Here is a 16,476-nt window from a genome sequence, read left to right as displayed (position 1 = left end):
CTCTCAGTGACATTCATTGATATTCATTGAGAGGCCATTAAAGGATTACGCCATATTTAGGTCTTGGCCTTGCTAGACTTTGGCTCTTCTCGATGTGAATGCTCTCATTAAGGTAATATGCCAAGGAAGCTTTGTCACACGTTATGGAAAATTGGTTGGGTGAGATATGAGTGACTGGCATATAAATAGCATATGAATCAAGCATTACCAGACCAGATAATGTGACAAGTGTTGATCAGCTAGAATGGATCGAGAGGCTTATCAGTTTTGAGTGCTAAGACATTTGTGTCAGTTAAATTTATTTCATTATTTTTCAAAGGACTCCTAGCAATTACTAGGGTCTCTCTTGTGCATTTGGGTATTTAGCAAAGTACTGAAAATAACTTTTTTGTCACCAAATCAATGTTAAATTGATATTCTTTGATCAGATATTTCAACGCACCCTGACCAATTTGAAAAATATTGACCCGAGGGAATAACTTAAGCATTTGACTAAAACTTGTTTTGTTGATAGTGACTCAGAATCTAGAAAGATTCTTTACTTGTGGTCTGTCAGGTTTTAGTCTTGCCAGTGCTTGGACTTGGACTACATTCCATTGTGATCTTTTATAAGCTGTTTAAACCACTAAAAAGGCATCTTTTTAATTTAAAACCATGTGTGAAGAATTGATATATTTTGATGTGTTTGAAGGTTATTAAAAAATGTACTAATTCATTTTTACACATCCTGTGTGATACTTATATAATATTTTTCATTTTGATTACATTGCTTTTAAGTGATCCTGTCCGAGATTCTTCTGCTTGATTTTTTTTTCAGAAAATAAGCAATTAATACAGAATATAGCCATCTGTGGAGGTCACGTGGTCTGATGACAAGCTCAGATATCAGAATAATAGCTATAACTGCCATATTTGTGGTAAAACAGAATATATTATATTTCTACAAGTTGTTTATAATGTTTTTATTGTTAAATTTAGATCCCATACAAAGAGTTATTATCCCTTTAAGGTCCGAATTGGGAAAGATAAGTAGCTTTTCAAGACATGTAGACAAAGAAATTGAGACTTTTGAGATATTATTAAATACTGTTAGTATGCTTTTAAGGTAATGGACCCTGAGTTGGGGCTTTTTGACCACAATCAAGTGGTAAGTGGAGCAAAGCATGAGTCCACCATATAAAAGCTACTGCCACTCTGCTGTCTATCCATGTAAACCACATTATACTCACCTCCATAGAAATATCAATAAAATTTTAAGTACTGTCTTTGTTGATTGCTGTAAAATCTGTAAAATAAAGCATCCAAATCAGTTCAAGAATAGGCCAAATTGAAGATTGAATCTTCTGAAATCATGTCTTTTTAATTTAAATTAGTTGCACAGGCAGTTGTTTGGTACCAGTATACTTAAGGAACTTTAAAGAAAAGGTTGTACTTGATTCACGATTTACCTTACAAAATGAATTTTCCTCAAAAAAAAAAAAAAAAGAAATAATAAATAAATAATTTTAAATAAATAAAAAATAAGTAAATAGATAAATAATAATAATGAAATAAATGAATAAAATTTAAAAAAATCCCTAACTTAGAAATCATTGCTCAACCCATTGTATTCAATGTTTAATATAATATTTTTAATTGAACAGTCATTTAGAATGCCAGAATTAGCAAGATATGGTTAGAATTAGAGTGAACAATGTCCAATGTCTTGTGTATGCAGTTATATATCATTTGGGCATGTTGATGCCCTTTTTGTTTTCAGTACAAATGAAAGACTATCATTTGTCTTGCTACTGTTAAATCGACTGTCATCATTTCATTAAGAAACAGTATTTATCTTTGTTACCCAAAGAAATTGATAGGCATGACATAAATGGAAATAAATGATATTTTCCGTTGATGGCACTTTTATTTTTGGGCATGTTGAACACAGTGCTGGCCTTATCTGCATGAATTTTAAAGCTAAATGTCAAAAACCTTGGGTGCTATTTTAATCTTTTTCATGCATGATCTCCATAATTATATGGTGAAGAGAAACTTAATATATATATCAAATCAGTTTATGAGTAGTGAAGAATGTAAGGCCTTTGATTGTAAAATAAAGGAAATATAAAAATTATAAAATGTGAGTAACACATACTCCTATTAACTGTGGTAATAAGGAACCTGGTAAGTTGGTAGATTTTTATCAAATAAGCTTTTTTTGATATCCTTTGTTTTTTATGTGTGAACGAAAAGTCTCCCTATGGAGACATGCAGGCAAGGTGTTCTCCTTGAACAAGGCTTGAAGTACCAGTAATTAATACATGAGGGATATTGATTTCTTTAATCCTACATTTAGCTTTTAAGTTGGCAAAGGCAAGGCAGTTACAGTAGTCACTTTCTGTTACCAACCTGGATAAAAAAACACTTCTGTGGTGAAAAACTGACAGCTAGCACATGTCTTTCTTATTTCTTTCAAAGATTCATTTACCACATACATCATGGTAGCTTTACCTTTCACGGCAGCTTATAGTACACTTTGCCAAAGTTTTTTTTTTTTCCTTTTCGTTTTTCAATGTTACATTTCTAAGTTTGTCGTCTGGAACAGTTTTGGTACATTTGCATTAAGGGAGGAAAAGGTTTCTGCTGTAAAGATATGGTGTCATCCATCTTGTTACAAAGAGCTGAAGCACATAGCTCTGTAATGAAGGAAGTTAGAGCTGCTGTGATTGCCCTTTGATAAATATTTCTTATACATATCTCAACTGTTCAGTTTAAGGCCTTGATCATTGCTCTGATGATTTACAATTTAGGCTCCTGCTGTTGATCTTTTCCTTTGCAAAATGGTTTTCAAGTACAGTGTACTTTGGGTATAGTTATAGCAGTACTGAATAAGGAACATCCTTCGTATGTGTGTGTGTGGGTGGGGGTATAGCGTTCCCATAGTATTATATTCTGTCATTCACAGAAAGAATCATGTTTAAATCCTTATGTTTTGAATGAGGAGGATTTACACCATTAGCGTAGACTTCTCTAATAGAAAACAAAGTATAGATTATATATTTGACATCACTATATGCATATGTTATATATATATATCACTCATGCCACCCTGTCACCAACTGATATGCCATTGATTAATAATGTATGTCATGGGGCAATTGGTACATTATTGTTCCCTGTTGATGAGAATGAAGTGGCTACATGCAGGTACTTGTACAGTGTACAAACACAAGGTACAGTGTACTTAAACAGTGTACTAACATGAAGCTGCCAGATGGAGTCAGCACCTCATCCTTCATGTATAACTATGAAGGCATTCATGCATGCCTGCCTGTCATAATTGACTTACCAACCAGTTGGAATTAAATGGTATTCCCCGTTGAATCGGTATCCTTCTCGGGTCAACCTGATAACATAGATATACATTGAACCAGCTCAATAGCTCTTTAATTGATATCATTATTTGGCCAACCTGATCAACAGATCATCAGTCCAATGCTGTCCATCTTGTGTTAGTTCAGATATAAACTACGGAAGCCTATAAGGGCCACAAGCCATAAATAATGATGTAATATATATGTCACATACATATCACAAAAATTAAAGGGATAATAACTGTTTGTATGAGATCTATATTTCACAATAAAAACAATGTAAACAACTCGTAGAAATATAATATATTTTGTTTTACTACAAAAACGGCAGTTATGGCTGTTATTCTGATATCTGAGCTTGTCATTATACCACGTGACCTCCATTGATGGCTATACTATATAATAATCTCTTGAGAGATTATAACATAAAATCAACTTTTAAGAAAAAAAAACAGGGACTAACTTTGAATGTAGAAATGGATTCGTTAACTATTGGTTAGTATGGGAAAATTGTTGTTTACTCCAGGAAAATTCATATTTTGGCCAAAAGGAACAGTTATTATCCCTTTAAACAATAACACAGAAATCTCAGCTTGATAATGCTCTTGTGACAAGAGAGAAACGTAGCTGTTTCACTATAATTCCTTCCAAAGTTAGTGATAATTGTGATTAAAGTGTATATTAAATTATCCAGTAGTGCTAAATTTTCATCTTCAACTGAAATTCATTCATTACATATTTGATAGAAAACCCGTTTTTAATCGTTGCATTGGCTGCAGATTCAAGGTCACTAATCAAGAGCTCAATGAGTAGATTAGGCTTTTTTCCAGGATTTTTGCAATGTATCAACACTTGGATACAATAGGAATAAAAACTAAAATGTCTATATAGAATATATTTTTATGTAAAGAACTAACATTCCTGCTGGTCTGACCTTTGTCAATGTATAACATTGTCTGTAACATGGCGGCAGTGTGTTGATGGAATATTTATTGTCTACTGAGCTATAGACTGCAATAACTGCCAATAAGAGTTTTATCTCTTTTTTTTTTTTTTTTTTTTTTTTGTGACAATCAGATGATACTTGAATCATGATGCTTCAAACATTACATTATTAATTGGAGGCACAGAGTCAAGATTCAAATAACCTAAATACGTACATGTACATCAGAAGCAGTGTCACAAATCTCCTTGGGAAGTAATTACAGCTTTTTCTTCTTTCTTTAATTTAATACCAATTAGTTAACAGAAGCCTGTATAACAATAATGATAATATGTCTTCGGTTTTTTTTTTAAAGATGTCTTGTATGATCACAATGAGTAACATCTGCTGATGGCCAGATATTTTTTTTTCGTTGGTTATCTATTTTGCTATCAGTCTTTTTATTAATATGTGATTTTGATATATTTTGTAGTTTGGAAATTTGGTCCCACCAGTTGCCCTGAGTTTCCTTAATTAAAAGACCTCATTTTAAATTTCCATATCCAAGCTTTGAAAAAATTTTGACCTGTTTCAACTCTGATGAATTATAAATAGTCCATAAGAATAAAGCCCATGCTGATATGATTTTTTTTTCTTTTAATTCTGATTATTTTATGAGAGATAAATATGGTCAGGAAAGTCACACTCAATACACTCCCTACCTGCCCTAGAAAATTGTTGACATCAGGCTCTATGAGATTTGGTATCCAACACAGTGCATGTTCTAACTATCAAACCTTTGTCTCCTCCATCCCAGTGTACCACAAACTTTCATAGTCCCATTCATAACAAGAAAAGAAGGCAACAAAGAATATCGATTGTTCAAGATTTGGCCAAACAAGGTCGCTTTTTATTATGTAACCCCATTTTAACAGTAATAAATAATGTAGCAAATTGTTGCCTGTATTAAATTTTATAGCCTTAGGGATAAAAAATATATATCAAATATTCAATAAAACTCATCATCCTAAAAATTATGATGTGACGGATCACCAAAAGTTACTATTATTTGGTGTTAATGGACTTTTTATTGAATAAAGTCAAGAAAGGACTCGTGCACATGGTTTCCTGCGAGGCAAGTATGTGATTGTTCAAGCAGTATGACACATTACTTTATCTGTGTTTTATTTATTTACTAAAAATCTACTGGCTTAACTGTTGCTCTGTCTATTTGTGCCTGGCTGAGAAGGCAGTGCATATAAAGTTTGGGAATGTAAGTAGATAAAATAACCAACTGCTTAGTGAGTGTTTGATGCTTATAGTGGGTATATGCACTTCCTGGCAGTCAGTTACTATCTTTGGACTTGAGAACTTTGAATCAACTGATGTTCACACCAGTAAACCACCGGATCAATGAACCCAGGTCTTAAATTTCAGATTTCATTTTTAAATATGTTTTTGACCAATGAACCTTTGGACTATCACTGTTTGTTTCCTTTCCACAGTTTAGACAGCTTTCAGAGGATGGGGCTTCAACTGCTGCTGAGGAGGTGAAATTAAATTGTAATAAGACTACCTGTATGAAGCTTAAACACAGTCTAATTCTTATTTGAACGGAGATCAGGTTGTTCTGTCTTAATGCTTTACAGATGTAAACAAGGAGCTTATTTTTCCTTACAAAGAAATATATGACATTTCATTTGTAAACACCTGTACTTTCATAGCAACAACTGTCTATTTACTTTTAAAGCAGCCTTTGAAAATAGTCCACTTTATCTGAATGATGGTCATAGAGTTCTTTTTAATGATTTACAGATGTAAACAAACAACTTACTTTTCCCTTGAATATACATTGGAAGACTTAAATACCTGAAATATTACTGCATCAGTTTCTACATTGTACCCATACCAGATAGTGAATTAGAGGCCATTCAGCATGAGAAGAGCCGAGCTAGGCCATGACCTAAATATGGCGGACCCACATGAAAGGAAGACCACTTAATCCTGTAATGGTCTCTCTGCCTCTCACACGCCTCCCCACGCCTCATCCCTGCAAGGGCACAGTAATTAAATCTCGGTTTAATTCAACTGGTCAAGGGACGATGCATGGGGAGCAGTGTGAGAGGCAGAGACCATTACAGGATTAAGCGGTCTTCTTTTCATGTAGGTCCATATTTAGGTCGTGGCCTAGCTAGCACTCGGCTCTTTTCATTCTGAATGGTCCCTTAATTATTGATTTCCTAGATTGTAAATTAATTTTAAACGATAACCTTTTTAATTTTTATTATTTTGAACAGCAAATGCATTTGAAAAAGTCAAAATTAATTTTTAATGACAAAAATAAAAAAAAAATTGGGTAATGGCTGTCTTTTCAATGGAGAAAAAGTATCAATCTCTCAGATACATAATTTTGAAGCTATTAAATATCAATATGTATAGCATTATTGGTGCCTTTATTGTATAGAATAAAACTATAAGGTAGACTTCTTTTCAGTTTAGTTGCTGCCTCTCTGATTTTAAGAATTTACAACTTAAAAAATACAATATCTGTAATTTCCCCATTATTATATCTAAAGCTTACAGGACATAAATGTAAAGAGGAAGAATATGCAAGGTGTTTGCAATCAACAGTTTGCTGCCTATAACTTGCCATCTCATCAGTTTTTCCTTTTTTTTCTCTAATCTTTTGAACTGTTAAAAATACATTTTGCTTCTCCTGCCTGATTTACTTCCTCATGTGTAATATTAGGAAGATCGATAAACCATTACACCTCAAATTGAAAGCATCGAACCATTCAGTTTATATAATTGTTTCCTAATTGTAATCATCATGAACTAGCAGTGTGATACGTGTTGCATAATCTCACTAAATTACACCAACTTATGACTCTTTCCGGAGATTTCATGACTTTACAGCTGATAAACATGGCCATGTCTTGCATTAGATAGGGAAGAGGTTTTTCTGATTATCAGAAGTTTTCCGACTTTTTATGAGCCAAGAAATTGGCATAGGTGGCCAGCCAACTGGATCCTACACCATATTTTCTGACTTTTTCTCTAAATGCAGTCTCATTCCTGATAAGACACCAATGTTTGCATGGATATACTAGTAGAGCTTGGAAAAGTTAGCAGTACTTTCTACATTTAATTATTACAGTAGTTTTATGTTAACCTTGGCAGTTGTCAATAGGAACAGATAATTTTAGATTTATGTGTTATCACCTCAATACTGTTATAAGCATATCCTCTTTACTTCATTTCTATCAGTGATGTTTAGTGACATCGCTTGAACTCATTTAATTTGTAATAAACTTTGATGATAAATATAAGAATTTATTGTAGCCAAATATACCAGTACCGTTGTGATTACGTGGTGATTATGGAAAACTGTTCTGAAAGGGTACTGTTATAGGATTTACTCACGTTGCATAAAATGTAACTATATGTCTAAAAGCAGAGTATTGTAGTTCCATTATTGTTAGTGCAGTCAGTTTTCTGGATTTCTTTTCTTCTGGCTAGCTCTTATTGCTGGAAGAAAACACAATTTTAGCAGACAGTTGATAACTTTTGCCCTAAAAGAATAATTGTATATTTTTCATCATCCATGTATTAAATGAACTTGAGCTGCAAATGTGCCTTACATCAGTGAAGTTTCATTACTGTACGTGGAATAAGTTTACTTCATATTTCATAACCCCTCTTTTTGCTGGAAGAAAATGAGATTTCAGCAGATAAATAATAATCCAAGTTATTATCCAACCATTGCTTGTTTTCTGGTTGTTGATTTGTTAAAACTCTGTTTATAGAGACAAATACTGTTGGGGAAAGAAATTCTTCATTTTTTTTTTCAGGCAGTGATTATCCTGTTATTTGCAAATAATTTTAAATAGAAGTGAAAACTTCAAACTACAATCAAGCAATGCAACATGCATCAAAATTCAAGAAAGGCATGGTATTTTTACTTCTGGCACAATCAGGCAGGTCTTTTAGTCGTAAATTTAATCTGATTTTGGACTTTTCACAAATGGGGAATATCAGTGAGAATTTCCCCCTCTTTTGAGGTGATTTAGTTGCCTTATGCAGAGGATGGTCTGGTCCAAGGGTTAGAGGGGACTTGAAATACAGTGGCTAGTGTTCTCCTCCCAGGAAATGAATATTCAAGGTAAAACGTGGATCATAGGGTTCAAATCAGATTTTTTGTGAATATTTCAATTTGATTTTCAGTCTATCCTTTTCTCAGTGCATAATGAAATTCATAATTAACTTATAATTAATATAAATAATATGTATTTTTAAATACATGTGCATTATATTACGTGACAGGTAAAAATTAGTTGTCCAATGAGTTATAAATAAGAATTTGAATTGTAAAAATGATGAATTTTTCAATCTTTTTAAAACAAAAATCACCTTTTATTCACAATAACACTATTTCTTTATCTTTTGTACTTTGTGCAATGTTTTAGAAAGAAAAAGAGCGGGGTTCCCACATCTCCTATATGTTCAGACTGCCGTTTGCAGCCGGGAATGTGTTCAGCGCCAGCATGCTGGATACCTTGCTCTATCAGGTGAGAACTTACGCTGTAGTTTGTTGTTTTTACCCAAAATTGGATTTTCACACTGAAATACATGTAGAGCTTGCATCAAAATAGATTGAAATATACCCTGCAAGATATTTTATCCAAACTGTGAAATAGATACAGAAATAGAGCTTGCAATGTGACAAATAAATTGACAGACAGCCGGCAGACATGCTTTGTAATTTTATACCACATTTTTCTAAATTAGGTGTTCTGGATGCTCATTTTTATCTTCTTTCAAGGCCAGACATTTATTTTGCATTAAAGCCAAAACAATTTTATTCAGGGAGTGATAGGAAGCATGATGAAAATATAAATTGGAATCCACCATTAATTTCTGGAAAAAAAAAGAAAGAAAAATCAATTTTGTGTTTCCAGTTGTGAATGTTGCTTATCTGCCTTGAGACTGAAACCCAAACTGTCCAGCAGTCATATCAGATGTATTTCATTTAGAATTTTGAAACTTTTAATTAGCAACTCGTGATATTTGCATTGACTTACATGTCCTAAATGAATGTAAGTACCCCTTAAGTTATGGGTAGTAGACTTTGTCCATGCCAGAACGAATGTTTTGGTTAATTTTGTGAATTAGGTCGCAATCTGGTGTCAAATATGGCAACCCACTAAAAAGCTTGAAGTCTAATCCGCTAATAGACACTGAATAGATATCCCATGGGGAAGTATTCAAGTGGGTCGGCCATATTTGACCATGGGACTAGTTAGTCCTCTGTTCTGAATGGGGCTTTAGAAGAGGGCATTCAGGACAAGTTGATCTGCAGACTAACAGATCTGTGGATTAAATATGGCTGACCCACTTAAAAGCATAGCTGACTAATCTGCTGATGGTCTCTCCCTGCATTCACATGCGCCATTAAACGGATTAATTCTTGGCACTGAGGTTTGATTGCTAGACCTCTGCAGAGAGATCATTAGTGGATTAATTGGCTCTGCTTTAATGTGGGTCGGCCATGTTTGATCTGCTTAATCTGGGAATGTTGAGGTGAAATAGTGGAATTAGGTGATAGTTTTGTGTGAAAGTCATTTTGAAAATAACATCTGGGATCAGACACCTTTATTTAAATGAAATAGCCCAACATTTGGGTGTTTTTATATGAACTTTAAATGGTAAAGAAATAAATTATATGTGATATGTATTGTAGTAAATTATAAAAATTGAAAAACAAAATTACACGTTTATCATTTCTAGTCTTATGTAATCATAATTTGTGTGTCCAATGTTCAGGTTTCCTGAAATGGTCTTCTTATGGAAAGAAATGTATTTTTGCCATTTCTAATAAAGATGTCATACTCAGTTTATATTAAAATGCTTTTCTTATTTTGCCAGAGCAGGGAACAAACCATTCAGTTGCTTGGTTTGATGTTCATGTAGCTGATTAAGTAGACAGCAGTGGCTTTTATCTTGAGTAGTTTGCCAAGCCAGGTCACTTAAGGGCTACCGTAGACAAAATTACCCCTAAGAGATAATTAATTGTGTAGAGATGTCATTTATAAGTGACCTTCCTAAATGCAGGTTAAAGGGCCATGCCATGGGATTCCCCCTCCCTTAAAAATATTTTTATATGTTTTCTCCATGTATGGCGACCCACTAAAACGCTTGTTGTCTTATCTGCTAATAGGCACTGAATAGATTCCTGATGGGGAAATATTCTAGTGGGTTGGCCATTAGTTAGTCAGCTGTTCTAAAGGGGCCCGTTCTGAATGCAGCCATTTTAAACTAAAGTTCTAAACTAAAAATGGAATACAGCATCAAATCCAAGTGCAAGGAGTTGTCAAGCAATAAATCTGTAGGAAAAGTAGGCAAAGGAAAAATTCCTCTGTATCGCAGGAAAATTCATTGTGGAGGGAAAATCCCATGGAGTGGTCCTTAAAGGTTTTATATAGCAGAAATAAATGAATGTAGACATATGTTCATTAAGAGGACTTTACAAACTGGAGGGAGGGATTAATAGGTCAATTTCAAACCAGAAATTTGAAGAAGGTGTGGTTTAAAGCTATGTTTTGGATGAAAGATGAATTAATTTGGTTTATGACTTGGCATGTCAACTTGATTTAATAGTCATACCAGTATAAGAAGCTAGAAGAAGTGGTTTATACAGGCCCATAGCCAGCAATTTCAAAAGGGGGGTTCTTTTTTTGGAAAAAAAAAAACAAACCTTCATGCACCTAGATAAAATTTTGCCCAGAGAAGACCTTTCTTTGCAAAAATGGGATTCTTATGCACCTCCTGGTTACGGGCTGTTTTGTGCCGTACTAGGAAGCCATGCTTACTTTTATGTAATATAAGTGTGTCACTTGATATGAAAGCTAAGGACCATGATCTTCTTGGAAGTCCACCAATTAAACAATTAATACATGCACACACTACCCTTATATCCATGTAGCACTTGAACAAGATTTTTTTTTTTAATTTTCAGCCCTTGCTACATTATTTTACCACAGCTGGATAAGATTTTTTTTTGACATGATGAATTATCTTTTTGCATGACATAATATTGTTTACTGTTACATTAAATTGATTGCTTTTTTTCAGTGGTTGTGATACTTTGTGTTCCAAAATACCAAGATGTCTGGATTCCCTCTTTCTTATTTGAGGTGATCTGGCGTCATAGCTTTTGATTAAGTACAGACAGGCCAGAAGCCGGGGAGGAGGGTCAAACAAACCACCCTTTTTGCTGGGAAAGGTCCGCTCTGGGTAAAATTGATCTAGGTACACTAAGGTGTCATGGCAAAAGGTCCACTTTTTCAGAAAATGAACCACCCCACGCCCTTTTGAAATTGCTGTCTACAGGCCTGGCAGAGGCAGTGAAAAATATGAGCTTTGGCCAGAGACACAGAACAGGGGTTATGATGGTGAATTGCAGTTAAAAACAGATGCTAGGATTATGTTGGGTTTTTCATATCTGAGTATGCTGTTGTTTTACATAAAGATTTTTCATACTTTGAGTCTCCATCTTATTCGATCATTGGTTTTATTCAATCTTTTCTCTAGGTAATTAAAATGGTAGATAATAGCTAGGGAGTAATGAACATTGAAAAACATAACAAAAGCATGGACACATCAATGATGTAATGAATTCCTTTTGACAGTTATTTCATTCTTTTAATACTGATATTTGATGAAGGGAAAACTAGATTAGTTTTAAATGTTTCATTCCAGGCCTTTGTGAAGGATTATCTCATCACTTTTGTACGTCTTCTACTGGGGATTGATCAGGCTGCAGGCTCTGGGCATTTGTCCTGTGTAAGTGCACTTCACACACATGCACATGCATACACACATACACACACACGCGCTCACATGCACATGCACATACTACACATTTAATTACTGTACAACCTACTTCATCAATGTTCCTTGAATTTAATTATTTTTTTTAATTTGGGTAATTTCAAAACCAATCGCAGATAAAAATGATTTGTACAAGTTTGAACATAGATATCAGCTGGTTTTTAAAAGAGAGGACACCTGATTGGTATGTTACTGGGAATTCTGGTGTCTGTGGTAAACCCCATTTTATACTGGACGGCGTCCTTTCTACGTCCATGTAGTACGGCCCCATTTGAAAGTAAAAAATAATACTTTACGTGCCGACAACTGGCCAATCATTGAGGATTCATTTAGCAACTAAAGCGATGCTTGTGCCTCCTTTTAACAACCACAGCAATGCCAGTTTCATGGTCACACAAAGGATGCAGGAAGGACGCCGTTCAGTGTAAAAGGGTTTTAAAGACATGACTGATCCTAAACTTGGGATGCAGGTAGTGCGAAGAGACACATGAACCAACCCATACAGTGTGTTTACCAGTCTTTGTGATAAATTAACATTTGGTCTCTTGATACATGTACATGTAGGTATCAATTTTACCATTCTCTACACGGCTGAATAAATTTAAAGCTTTATAGATATAATGCATAATAGATACCATCCAGTGTTCCTGGGGGTTTATTACTGAGCTTTTATCAATCAGCTTTCAATTCTTTCACATTGGTTCCCTGTGACTCAAGGTGCTCTGTTGATAATGTGATTGCATGCTGATAACATGATTGCTTTTAATGGCTTTCACTTGGAAAATTGCACACCCACCAGGACATGTGGCATGGGACATGACTGAAAATGAATCAGATTGATAATTTACATAGACAAAATATATGAAATTGTGTACTTGATTTGCGGTCAGTTCTTTTTTTTTTTAACCCAGCTCAATTAAAATGGTTTGGAACTTCTTTTGGGATAAACTGCTCTTCTGTAAGGTTTGGTTTAGTTTTTCCTGCCCCTGCACCAACTATTTTGTTGAAATATGTTCGAGATCAAATCCTCCCATTTGATAAAAAATGCCCTGCTATAACGACAGAACTAATTTTGAACATTCAAATCCTCCCATTTGATAAAAAATGCCCTGCGATAATGACAGAACTAATTTTGAACATTCAAATCCTCCCATTTGATAAGAAATGCCCTGCGATAACGACAGAACTAATTTTGAACATTCAAATCCTCCCATTTGATAAAAAATGCCCTGCGATAACAACAGAACTAATTTTGAACATTTGAAAGATATTTCACTATAATTGAATATTTGCATCTATTCTCTCCCCTCCCCCCACCCCCCTCCCATTTCTCTCTTTTTTCCATTCTGAATGTTGCGAAGGATAAATTAGCTCTCATTGCACAGGTGGTAATTGTGTCTGATTATTGCAAGATCCAAAGCTGATACATTCTTTCAGAGTGAAGGGAAATTAAAACAAATCCACAAAGTGTGAAGGATAAAGCAATTGGAATGTTTGTCAAAGATAGCAGTATTAACCATCAACTCTATCTCTCCCTCTGGTATTTATCAGTGTATAAAGCTTCTGTCATGCTTGAAGTGGTACTCAAGTTGTATCCCTACTAGTACACTGTACTTGTTTTTCATTCCCCAGATGCGTATTACAAGGGACCACATGTGGATCAGGACGTACGGCAGGCTGTATCAGAAACTGTGTTCCACGACATGTGAAATACCCATCGGAATCTACAGGTCACAAACCCACCAGATGCTACCTATATCATCAACGGTATGGCAGGTGTAATATCACACCACACGTCAGACATACTGACATTTCAAATATATTTGTATATCAAATGGCCAGTGTAGTCACAAACATCTGTTACCAATGTCACACACATATACATGGCATGTCCTGAGTAGTGGCACATTGGACATTGTATTGACATGTGTATTGACATGTTAAATCTATTAATGTTTCATGTCCTATATTAATCTGCTGACTGCCACCATGTCATCACATCAGTTTTATTATGCAGGTCACAAATAGAGGGCAGTTCAGATTGAGTAAAGTTGCAATAGCCACTGCTCACTAACTCCAAGCAGGCATGAGATTTTTCCGTCTTTTGGCGGAATTCCGACTTTTTCCTTCAAAAATGTCATTTTTTATATCATTGCAAATCCGTTGAGAAAATTTCGGGGGGGGGGGGGGGGGGGGGGGGGGGGGGGGGGGGTAGGGGTACCCTTCCCTTCCCCGGCGAGACCCTTCACTCATCGGCACTCGCATGTTTTCAATTTTGACCTTGCCGAAAAACGTTACCAACCGTACATATATATCGATTCTGGGACGCACTGTTATCAAGGGGGAAACTTTTGCGACATCTATACGACATTTATACAGTCATTGAATGCAATTACCGTAAAACGGCCTGTATCCTGTTCATATAGCGCTGCGCGGTTTTTTCCATGTGGTATCGTGTGTCGCTTTTGCGTTTTGGAAAATGAAGCTACTTGAGGCCGGTGTAAACGACGATAGAGTCAGAGAAATCGATAAAGGGATTAAGAATAAATTCAGGTAGGTTGTTTTACTAGATCGGTTGTGTGTATGTCGTATGAAGACATTGAACTTGCATTTGAAAATTTTCATGTTTTGAGTTGCAGGGTTCTGCCCAGAGCGCGACATTGCGACATTGTCGCCCAAAAATTGAAAATGTCGCCAAAAAATTCCTAGAGATGCGCCCTCGGGCGCACTCCTAAAAGGGGACCGAAGTATCAAATAAACATACCCAGTACGCTTATTAATTTTTCAAAATTCTTCCACCCGGTATGTTTATTAAATACCTATCGTACCGGTGGGAAATTATACAAGTCAATTAAGTTTTTTATTTTCTCAAATTGAAGTATAATGAGAAGAAATACCGGTGCAGCTACGTACTGTTCAACATACAGCACTGGAAAGTAGGTCAAGTGAAAGTCGCTCTCTGAACACAACAATACATTGCGTCATCTGATTTCAGTTCCTATAAATAGACGTGCTTTCCCTTCAACAGTGACAACTACTCATGTCTATGGATCAAATGATGTCACGTGGCAAGGTGAAAGGATCATATTTATAGCTAACGAGGTCATTTCAAGTGCAGCAAAGAAGTTGTGTACGTTTTCAAAAGTCAATTATTTCATGCCGATTTATGATTTACACGATGTTAAATCACACTTCTATGTAAGATAAACCCTTAGATCTAGGAGTTTACAGGCATGCAAAATGAACCTTAATTATATCTTAGAACAAATTTACTTTGAATAACGTCTCCTAACAGCATATGGCTACCGGGGGCGGCTTAGGTGCGATATATCTGGGTTTTCCGACCCTGACGTTTATGAAATTTAACCTCGTTTCCATGGATGCTGTTCACACGAATGTATATTTTCATTATTAGGGGGCGACAAAAATGACATTTCATACATTTTTTAGGATGTATGGCAATTTCTTTTTTTGAAAATAAATTAGATATCCTGTTTTCAAGATAAATTAATTATAATACTGAATGAATTTTACCTGGTGAAAGTTTTTTTTTTTTACAATGATAATAGCAGGGAAGTACAGAAAGATATTGGAAGAACAGCGACAAAAGTTAGCAGAGAAACAGGCATCCCTGAACATTTCAGCAAACAAACTACAATCAAAATTAGCAGCAAAGCGAGCACAACATGCTGCTGAAAAAAAAGCTAGGCTTGAACATCAGCTGCGGCAAGAGAAGGCTCAGAGGAAAGCGACCATAGGAGCAAGACTGAAAAAGCTTGTTGCTTTAAAAAAAAAAAAAAAAGACAATGTGTGAGAAAAAAAGAAAAAAAAAAAGATTAAAAACAAAAAACAAAAACAAAAAAAAAAACTCTAATGCTTTGGAGTCAAAGTTATTTGAACTGAAACTGCAAAATTAACTTTACATGAAAAAGGTCACAAATTTAATTGAACTGAAACTGCAAAATTGACTTTTAAGGATTATAACAGCATTTGAAAATTCAACAAATTTCATTTGAACTAAGGTAAGAAGGTTCTATATTAGATTGTATTATTTATTCTATTCAAATCATGTGCTTGTGTAAATTTGTATGAAATTTTCATGTATTTTTACACATTTTTTTACACATTTTTGCTTGATAGAAAGTTCATTTTGTGGGTCTTAAATGCAAGGAAAGTGCACCAATCATAATGCAAAAGTAAAAAAAAATTTCCATAGATAGATTGTATTATTTATTCTATTTAAATAATGTTCTTGTGTAAATTTGTATGAAATTTCATGTATTTTTACTCATTTTTGCCTGATAAAAA

The 16,476-nt window shown here is 34.7% G+C and overlaps 1 protein-coding gene across 10 annotated transcripts in view; it reads left to right on the top strand.

Annotated features, from left to right (window-relative positions):
* LOC106152448 (potassium channel subfamily T member 2) overlaps nucleotides 1-16,476 on the top strand; it is a 102,361-nt gene that overhangs the window by 75,630 nt on the left and 10,255 nt on the right. For all 10 annotated transcript variants that reach the window (XM_087010062.1, XM_087010060.1, XM_087010057.1 and 7 more), the window contains 3 exons: nucleotides 8,745-8,846; nucleotides 12,037-12,120; nucleotides 13,801-13,935. In XM_087010062.1, the coding sequence (XP_086866188.1) occupies nucleotides 8,745-8,846; nucleotides 12,037-12,120; nucleotides 13,801-13,935 (321 nt within the window). The remainder of the gene's footprint in view (nucleotides 1-8,744; nucleotides 8,847-12,036; nucleotides 12,121-13,800; nucleotides 13,936-16,476) is intronic.

This window comes from Lingula anatina, chromosome 3, assembly GCF_051362555.1.
Source record: "Lingula anatina isolate TDL-2025a chromosome 3, LinAna3.0, whole genome shotgun sequence".
NCBI classification, from domain to species: domain Eukaryota; kingdom Metazoa; phylum Brachiopoda; class Lingulata; order Lingulida; family Lingulidae; genus Lingula; species Lingula anatina.
The sequence above is the reverse complement of the archived record's forward strand: the minus strand, read 5'-3'. Positions and strand labels throughout refer to the sequence as shown.